This window comes from Chlorocebus sabaeus, chromosome 20 (assembly GCF_047675955.1).
Source record: "Chlorocebus sabaeus isolate Y175 chromosome 20, mChlSab1.0.hap1, whole genome shotgun sequence".
Taxonomy (NCBI): Eukaryota; Metazoa; Chordata; class Mammalia; order Primates; family Cercopithecidae; genus Chlorocebus; species Chlorocebus sabaeus.
This window is the reverse complement of record NC_132923.1, coordinates 11,270,227-11,280,031: the sequence shown is the minus strand read 5'-3', so window position 1 is coordinate 11,280,031 and position 9,805 is coordinate 11,270,227. Positions and strand designations below refer to the sequence as shown.

The 9,805-nt window shown below is 49.5% G+C and overlaps 1 protein-coding gene across 1 annotated transcript; it reads right to left on the bottom strand.

The window, feature by feature from the left end:
• Nucleotides 1-886: 886 nt before the first annotated feature.
• Nucleotides 887-7,273, bottom strand: TCHH (trichohyalin). The gene is made up of 3 exons (XM_073008110.1): nucleotides 7,136-7,273; nucleotides 3,936-6,283; nucleotides 887-3,848 (listed from the first exon to the last, which is right to left on the bottom strand). Exons 1-3 carry the CDS (start codon nucleotides 7,271-7,273, stop codon nucleotides 980-982), a joined length of 5,355 nt encoding a protein of 1,784 aa, XP_072864211.1. The 3' UTR covers nucleotides 887-979.
• Between the last annotated feature and the right edge of the window lie 2,532 nt (nucleotides 7,274-9,805).

The window sequence follows — 9,805 nt, the reverse complement described above, 5'->3', positions numbered from 1 at the left end:
GGGCTGATGGGTCTTGTCAAAGGGCCTCTAGAAATTTGCCCCTATGTTCACACATTTTTCCCTTTTACACCCCCAACATGCTCTATGTGATCTCTTATTGGCCCTAGAGTAAGACAGATGTTTATGGGATTCTGAGCAGCTTCCTTCTAATAAGCTAAAATTAACAAAGGTTCGTAATATTCTCAAACTCATCAAAACTTGGGGAAGTAGAATGAACACTACAGACTACAACAGACATAATTTTAAAATTTGAACTCTGAAGTTGTTTGAGAAACACCTCATTTTTGCTTCATGAGATCATGTGTTTAAGTGGAGTTGAGTGTAAAAAAAATCTAATTTGAATTCTAAATCTTCAAAGCTAAACCTATCTATAACAGATATTTCTTCCAGTAATGGGCTGATTTCACAGGAAGTTTTTATGCAGAGGTCACTCCTCCTGCATTATTCAACAAGGGTTATAAAAATTTAGTTACCTGGAATTTGTGCTTATTATGCCACAAAAGATGGAAAGCTGTTTGGAGAAAATGATCAATTTAGGTTCAAGAAGAAATAGCAACTTGAACATTAAAAGTATCTGCACTTTCCACAAGATGGGTCAATCATTAAACAGACCCATTGTTTAGAATCTCAAATCATCTTCTTATTCTTGTTGCTTCTGAAAGCAATAAATGAACATGTTCATCAAACAAAATTTCTTAAACAAATTAAATGATTTATACTCTTTTTAAAAAATGCACACCACATCTACATCAAAGAGCAAAAGAAAGACATCTTGCAGTAAAGAACTACTTGAGGAAGAATAAAAGGCAGGAGTACAAAGTACATAAAATGAGCGTAGTTTAAGATTTTGGAAGAAGACATTCTAACATCAGATAGTTTTCCCACAACCAGAAACATCTGAGTTATCACTTGGTACCCAGTGTTTCTCATTTTCCCGTGCTCGAAGCTTTGGCAGGTGTCAGGATATTGGCAGCATCTCTTAAGGGCGGTATTGAGATCTCTGCTCTTGGATGTACTCATAGAGAGGGCTGGAGCGCACTGGGACGCTGGCAAACTGATGACTGCCGGGCTCCAGAAGCCGCCCATGGCCCTTCCCTTCTTGGGATTGTGTTTCCCGGACTTGGCGGCGCCTCTGTTCCTCCTCCTGCTGGCTGCGGAGGTGTTCTTCCCGTAATTTCCTTTCCCGTTCCTGGCGACGTTTCTGCTCCTCTTCCTGCCATAGTTCTTGTGCCTGACGACGACTCTTCTCCTGCGTGGCAAACTGCTCCTCCGCCTGGTACTGCCCGTCTCGCTCCTGCCTGAGCCTCTGCTCTTCCTGTTTCTTAAGCTGCAGCTGCTCTTCTTCCCAGCGATACTTTCTGTCACGATCTTGGCGGCGCAGCTGCTGTTCTTCCTTCTCCTGAGGGAGCTGTTCCTCCTCGCGGAATTTTCTGTCACGCTCTTGGCGGCGCAGCTGCTGTTCCTCCCTCTCCTGGCGGAGCTGCTGCTCCTCGCGGAATTTTCTGTCGCGCTCCTGGCGGCGCAGCTGCTGTTCTTCCCTTTCCTGACGGAGCTGCTCTTCCTCCAGGAATTTTCTGTCGCGTTCTTGGCGGTGCAGATGCTCTTCCTCCGTTTCTTGGCGCAGCTGTTCCTCCTCACGGAATTTTCTCTCCAGTTCCTGGCGGCGCAGCTGCTGTTCCTCTTCGCGGAATTTTCTGTCACGCTCTTGGCGGCGCAGCTGCTGTTCTTCCCTTTCCTGCAGCAGCTGTTCCTCTTCGCGGAATTTTCTGTCGCGGTCCTGGCGGAGCTGTTGTTCGCGCTCCTGGCGGCGCAGCTGCAGTTCCGCAAGGAATTTTCTGTCACGCTCTTGGCGGCGCAGCTGCTGTTCCTCCTCACGGAATTTTCTGTCGCGCTCCTGGCGGCGCAGCTGCTGTTCTTCCCTTTCCTGACGGAGCTGCTCTTCCTCCAGGAATTTTCTGTCGCGTTCTTGGCGGCGCAGCTGCTCTTCCTCCGTTTCTTGGCGCAGCTGTTCCTCCTCACGGAATTTTCTCTCCAGTTCCTGGCGGCGCAGCTGCTGTTCCTCTTCGCGGAATTTTCTGTCACGCTCTTGGCGGCGTAGCTGCTGCTGTTCGCTTTCCTGGAGCAGCTGTTCCTCTTCGCGGAATTTTCTGTCGCGGTCGTGGCGGAGCTGTTGTTCGCGCTCCTGGCGGCGCAGCTGCTGTTCCTCCTCCAGGAATTTTCCCTCACGCTCTTGGCGGCGCAGCTGCTGTTCCTCCCTTTCCTGGAGCAGCTGTTCCTTTTCGCGGAATTTTCTGTTGCGGTCGTGGCGGAGCTGTTGTTCGCGCTCCTGGCGGCGCAGCTGCTGTTCCTCCTCCAGGAATTTTCCATCACGCTCTTGGCGGCGCAGCTGCTGTTCCTCTCTTTCCTGGAGCAGCTGTTCCTCTTCACGGAATTTTCTGTAGCGCTCCTGGCTCAGCTGTTGTTGGCGCTCCTGGCGGCCCAGCTGCTGTTCATCCTCCAGGAATTTTCTCTCTTGTTCCTGGCGGCTCAGCTGCCGTGCCTCCCTCTCCTGGTGCAGCTGTTCCTCCTGGCGGAATTTTCTGTCGCGGTCCTGGCGCAGCTGTTGCTCGCGCTCCTGGCGGCGTAGCTGCTGTTCCTCCTCTAGGAATTTTCTCTCTCGTTCCTGACGGCGCAGTTCCTCTTCGCGGAATTTTCTGTCACGCTCTTGGCGGCTCAGCTGCTGTTCCTCCCTTTCCTGGAACAGCTGTTCTTCCCTTTCCTGGAGCAGCTGTTCCTCCTCGCGGAATTTTCTGTCTCTCTCCCGACGAACTCTCTTCTCTTTTTCCTCTCTCAGCAACTGCTTTTCCTCTTGGAACTTCCTGTCGCGCCTTTTGGCTTCCTTTTGCTCTTCTCGCTCCAGTTGTTCTTCCTCTGGGAAATGCCTGTCGCGCTGCTGCCAGCGCCTCCTCTCTTGCTCACCATCTCTCTCTTGCGGTTCATCCAGCAGGGGCTGCAGATCTTGCTGGGACTGTCTGTCGCGCACCTGGGAATCTTCCAACTGCCGGAACTGTTCATTCTCTCTACGTTTGCAGTAAACCCTGTTATTACGAACTGCATTTTCTTTTTCTGGTTCCCACTGCCATTTCAAATCACGGCGCTGATCCTCATCCCGGTATCGCCGCTTCCTCTCTTGGTGCTGAAGCTCCTCCTCCTCCGGATACCGCCTCTCCCGCTCCTGGCGCCTTTTCTCCTGTTCCTCTCTCAGCAGCTGCTCTTCTTCCTGCTGCAGCTCCTCTTCCTCGCGGTATTGCCTCTCCAGCTCCTGGCGCCTTCTCTTCTCCCTTTCCTCTCTCAGCAGCTGCTTTTCCTCCTGCTGCAGCTCCTCTTCCTCCCGATATTGTCTTTCCCGCTCCTGGCGTCGTCTTTTCTCCCGTTCCTCTCTCAGCAGCTGCTCTTCTTCCTGCTGCAGCTCCTCTTCTTTGCGGTATTGTCTCTCCCGCTCCTGGGGCCTTCTCTTCTCCCGTTCCTCTCTCAGCAGCTGCTCTTCCTCCTGCTGCAGCTCCTCTTCCTCGCGGTATTGCCTCTCCAGCTCCTGGCGCCTTCTCTTCTCCCTTTCCTCTCTCAGCAGCTGCTTTTCCTCCTGCTGCAGCTCCTCTTCCTCCCGATATTGCCTTTCCCGCTCCAGGCGTCGTCTTTTCTCCCGTTCCTCTCTCAGCAGCTGCTCTTCTTCCTGCTGCAACTCCTCTTCTTTGCGGTATTGTCTCTCCCGCTCCTGGAGCCTTCTCTTCTCCCGTTCCTCTCTCAGCAGCTGCTCTTCCTCCTGCTGCAGTTCCTCCTCCTCGCGGTATTCTCTCTCCTGCTCCTGGCGTCTTTTCTCCCGTTCCTCTCTCAGCAGCTGCTCTTCCTCCTGCTGCAGCTCCTCTTCTTTGCGGTATTGTCTCTCCCGCTCCTGGCGCCTTCTCTTCTCCCGTTCCTCTCCCAGCAGCTGTTCTTCCTCCTGCTGCAGGTCCTCATCCTCCCGGTATTGCCTTTCCCGCTCTTGGCGTCTTCTTTTCTCCCGTTCCTCTCTCAGCAGCTGCTCTTCCTCCTGCTGTAGCTGCTCTTCCTCGCGGTATTGTCTCTCCTGCTCCTGGCGCCTTCTCTTCTCGCGCTCCTCTCTCTGCAGCTCCTCCTCCTCCTGCTGCTGCAGCTGCTGTTCCTTTCTCAGCTGCCCTCGTAGGGCTGGCTTGGCGTACAGCGTGTAGTGGCGTCTCTTCCTTTCTTCTTCTAGTTGCCACCTCCATTTTTGGTCGCGGCGCTGCTCCGGGCTTTGCCTCCTCTCCTGATCCTCCTGGGGGCCGTACCCTGCCTCCTGGAGCTGTTGGGCACGCTCCCGCCGCTGGAGCTGCTCCTCTTCCTCCAGGAACTGCAGCTCTTTCTCCCTCTCGCGACGCTGGCGGCGCCGCTGCTCCTTCTCCTCCTCCTCCTGGAGAAACCGTTGTTCCCGCTGCTGGCGCTCCTCGGCTCTCAGCTGCCTCTCCTGCTGCTCCCGCAATGAGGGCCTGGCTGACAGCCTCTGACGGCCCCTCTGGCGCTCTTCCTCCGCCTGCCACTGCCAAGTGAAGTCCCGGCGCTGCTCCTCTTCCTGCTGCTGCCGGCGAGCCTGTTCCTCCTCCTGCCATTGCAGCTCACGCTCCCGGCGCCGCCTCTTTTCCTCCTGCTCTTGACGGCGCCTCTGCCCTTCCTGCTTGCTGGGCCTCGAGTAGACTTTGCTTTGCCGTGCGTCGGCCTCGCTTTCTAGCTGCCACTGCCACTTCGGGGTCTGGCTCTTAATCCGCTCCCGGGCCTGTTCCTGCTCCTCCTCAGCCAGCTCCTGCTCGCGCCTCAGCCACTGCTGGCGCCTCTCTTCCAGCTGCTCGCGCCGCTTCTCCTGCTCGAGTCTCTCTTCCTCCTCCTCGCGCTTCAGCAGCTGCTCGCGCCTCTCCTCCTCCTCCTCGCGCTTCAGCAGCTGCTCGCGCCTCTCTTCCTGCTCGCGCTTCAGCCACTGCTCGCGCCTCTCCTCCTGCTCAAGCCTCTCCTCCTGCTTGCGCTTCAGCCGCTGCTCGCGCCTCTCTTCCTGCTCGCGCTTCAGCCGCTGCTCGCGCCTCTCCTGTTCGCGCTTCAGCCGCTGCTCGCGCCTCTCCTCCTGCTCAAGCCTCTCCTCCTCCTCGCGCTTCAGCACCTGCTCGCGCCTCTCTTCCTCCTCCTGGCGCTTCAGCCGCTGCTCGCGCCTCTCCTGCTGGCGCCTCTTCTCCTCCTCCTCGCGCTTCAGCCAATGCTCGCGCCTCTCCTCCTCCTGCTCGCGCTTCAGCCTCTCCTCGCGCCTCTCCTCCTCCTCGCGCTTCAGCCAAACGCGCCTCTCCTCCTCCTCGCGCTTCAGCCGCTGCTCGCGCCTGTCCTGCTGCTCGCGCCTCTCCTCCTGCTCGCGCTTCAGCCGCTGCTCGCGCCTCTCCTCCTGCTCGCGTCTCTCCTCCTCCTGCTCGCGCCTTAGTTGCTGCTCGCGCCTCTCCTCCTCCCGCTCGCGCCTCAGCCTTTGCTGCTGCTGCTCTTCCGCCTGGCGCTCCCTCTTCAGCTCTTGCCGCTCCAGCTTCTGTAGCTGCTCTTCTTCCTCCTGGAGCTCTCTTTGTAGCTGCGGCTCTTCTTCCTGCAGCTTCTCTTCCTGCCGGAGCACTCTCTCGCGCTTCCTCCACTCTTTCTCTTCTTCCTCCTGGAGCACTCTTTCTTGCCGCTCTCGCCTTTGCTGCTGCTTCTCCTCGCGGCGCTCCCTCCTCAGCTCCTGCAGCTCCCGCCTTCGTTGTTGCTCTTCATCTGGAAACGCCTCAGTTTCGTGACCTTTGCACCTCTGCAGCTGCTCTTCCTCTGCACGGCGCTCTTCCTGTTCTTTCCATTCTCCCCTTTGCCGCCATAGCCCCTGGTCGCGGCGCTGCCTGTCGCGCTGCTGAAGTCGCTCTTGTTTCTCACTTTGCTCCTCTCCCTCAGCGAGCTCCCTCTCCTGTTCCTGCCTCTTCTGCCTGCGTCGTTGCCCAGGTTCTTCTTCCAGTTGTCTGTCCCGGGACTCGAATTTCCTTTGGTCTTCTTCTTGCCTGCGATCTTGTAACAGGCTCTCCTTTCCGTCACACCGGGCTCGCTTCTCCTTATCCAGTCCCGTGGCCTGGCCGAGAGCATAGTAACAAGCTTGAGCCAGTTTGAAAATAAGTAGGAGGAATTCGTTGAAATCGACACGCCCATTACGGTCACGATCCAGAAGTTCCAGGATCAGATCTACCGTCTTGGGGTCATGTGGTCTCTATAAAAAAGATGAAAACAAAAATTTTACAATGTACTATCTACAGGTGATAAAATTATTTTCACACATATTTTATGCTATGCTGACATTCAAGAGACATTCAGAGCAATCAGAAAAATGTCCAGTGTGTATCAAGTCTTGTCCCCATGTAAAATGTGAACCCTCATTTTAAAGCATATATTCGTTTGAAATTTTTGCAGCTCGTAATTTAGTGCTGACCAAACTGGAGGATGCAGGAAGAGAGACACAAAGTAGAATGACGGGCAAGCCTACGCACCTTAGAGGCAGAGCTTGAGGTGAAGATTCAAAACAGCCTCGTGAACTTGTGTGTAAAATTAACAAAGCTACTCAACCTCAAGAAAGAATAACACAAGTTCGCTTTAATTGAGTAAGAATGAACTCACCCTTGAGAGATACAATGGAAATTTATGAAGATTTGCAGTAGCCATTTCTATCTGAAGCAGCTAGTACTCTTGATTTGGTTTCTATTCCATATTAGAAAACAGAACAAAACATTTACGGGTAGCACCATTTTAGTAGAGATCAGGCTGATCTCAGTTTTGAAATTTGGAAACTAAGTTCCTTCAAGTCTAGTTTGATTTGACATCTTTTGTGGTAATGTCCCATGAAGAGCTCATTCACATGGCCATGCCGTCAAGTACATGAAATACTTTATTATTCAGACTGCAATGCCAAGTTAGTACCTTCTGACTCAGAAATGATTGGGGGATGTAGTGTAGATCTGTCATGGTGTAAAATGAATATAAAGCCACCAGTCCCTGCTCTGGTCTCCTCTGAGAATAAATCTCATAGCCTCAAGTCAATAGATCTCATTTTCTTGTTAGTTCTTACCCGAAGGACAGCTCCAAATTCCCTTTCCAGGAGGTTCTTCAGGTCTTTCTTAGTTAATGCTGCTCCATCACAATCATGTGAGACATATTGATTGAAAATTTCAGTGATGTCACAGATGCTTCTCAAAAGTGGTGACATCTTTTTCTTTCTTTCAAGTTCAAGTAAACCTAGAACAATAAAACAAGATCCAGAATCAAAATCCCGTTTCTGCTCTTGGGAAAGCTTCATTCACACTATTTCAGGCAGATACCTAAATAATTTGAATTTACAGCAGTATTTTCCACCTGGACTTTCAGAGCATTTTAATCTTTGAATATTGTATCAGAAAGAGAAGGAGTGATCCTGAGAAATTCCAAGTGAGGGAATCATCTTCAGACTATCCTGTTGTCAGTTTTTGATTGTCCACCCAATGTGGATTATCTGTCCTTTTCTTCTCTCTTTCTTCCAGCCCTCCACCATATTTCAGAGTAGAAAATAGAGGAGTGCAGAAATTAAAATTTTATATATTTCTACACACCTTCCTTTAAAGTTGAGCAAAGAGGACAGGTAAAACCCAAAAGGTGAAGGAAGACTTGAGAGTATCTTAAAGTGGTTAGAGGCCATGTCAGCAAAACATTTAGAAGAAGATAGAACAATGAAAAGGGAGTATGAATGATTCCCCAACATTATAGTCCATAAAGGATTTAGGAACTGTTATAGAATATAATTCATAAGTCAACAATTCAAAGATTAAATAATAATTCTTCCTAGTCAAAAGATGGCATTGTAACATTCAGATACACACGTGCAGAAAACAGAGAGTGTATGTTACCTGCCTCAACTCAGATTTAGTACAGATATTCGGATACTGAGGTATTGAAAGCTTCTGAGAGGTCCTTTCTCAACCAAACTGAATCCAGAAAACTGTGAATGATATTGGTTTTGTTAAACCCAAATGCATCATTGGAATCTTGGCTTTTTATAAAACATTAGCCAGCAGTAGATCGATGTTATAAGAATACATAGAATGACTTTGCTGGTGGAATATGTGTAGTGGATCATCTAGCTAACTTCTTTATGTACTTCTCAACTCCAATACCTTAAATGCTGTGACTGTATGAAGATGGCCTGTATTAGGTAGAACCAATGTAAAAGAGAATAGAAGGGTAACAAACTTTTGAGATAGCAGTTTTTAGGAAGATGAACCCTATCAGAGCCACACATGATCATCCTTGATGTACAAAAGTATAGAGTTCAGAGCCCAGGGAGAAGGGCCATGCTTCAGTTCAAGTGATGGCTCCAACCATAAGAAGATGGGATAGAGTTAGTGAAAGTTTATTTATCCCTGCAAAATACCGATACCTTCTGGCACATAGAACCTCCCCGCATATCCCAACATCTGAAGTAGCTATAAAAATGGAGAATCATAAAGAAGACCATGATCCCACAGAATGGGACTTACCCACTTCACCAGAGGAAGAAGTTGAGTGCTCGCTGACACCACGGGCAAGTGTACTGGGTAACTGGGAGCTGGGCCTTTTATAGGGATTTTAATTGTGCCCTGGAAAGCAACTTGGGAAGGAGACACCCACTCTGTGGGATGGCCTGATTCATTCCTAACCAAGCCCAGCTCCACCTCTGTCTCCACAAATGGCTTGTTTATCTCACTATTTGCTCACGTAGCTATTTGGCATGAGGTTCACAGACCTTGCCTCCTGACATTCACAGTACTGGCCCCACCTAACATGAGAGGGTAGAACATTTGGCAGAATCTCCAATTTTCTTTAATTGTTAAAACTAAATTAAATAATAAAACAAAGGTATTAAATGTTCGCAATCTTAATTGATTATTACTTCATTACAAAGGAGTAAACTCTAAGCCATTTGCTTTGTAAAAGATACAATCTCTAGTTTGGGATTAAGCAGAAACTTTGAAATGAACTGATGAAGACCAATGACTGTCTCCATGGGATGTGACAGTCCATGGTGAGCTGCTCATAAGCCGTGCCAGAAGCTGTTGCTTCAGTTCTAGGGCAATGAGAGAGATGTAAAGAATTGGTTAGTTTCTTCTCTAAAAATGCAGTTGGGAAAAATTTTTACATTTGTTTCCCGGATCTTATGATGGTTTTCCTACAGATTGGGTACTGCCTCCTTAGTAAGCAGTTTGGAAGGGTACCTTAGAAATATATTTTTATTAAACTGTTCATAAGAAAATTTGAAATCTGTGAAATTTCATTCTTGGAGACATTAAACCTAAATGAAGTTTGTTCATTAGTTTTTCTTGTTAGCATATTGATGCCCCTGGGGAAAAAGAGCTGGTGTAATGCATTATTGTAGATATAATCATCCTGCTCAGCCTAAGTTACTAATGGTTATGACACCTAAACACTTGAGTCTGCTTCTCCTGGAAGCACATTGAGGTAATCAGTCATTCTAGCCCATTATATCCATCAGGGCTTTCTCAATCTGGCTGATCATTTGCAAATTTCAGTGCTGTTTTATTGTAAGGAATTGGATTTTATCCATGGTTGTCAGTGACTTCCATCCTTACATTTCAGACTATGTGAAACTTTCGTTCATAATTTATGAAGACTATTAAATGATTCAATGGCTTCTCTGCACTTTTGTCTCCTCCTTTGTCTAACAGAGGCAAGTATTGGTTTTCTGAATTTTGAGGCAATTATAGGATCC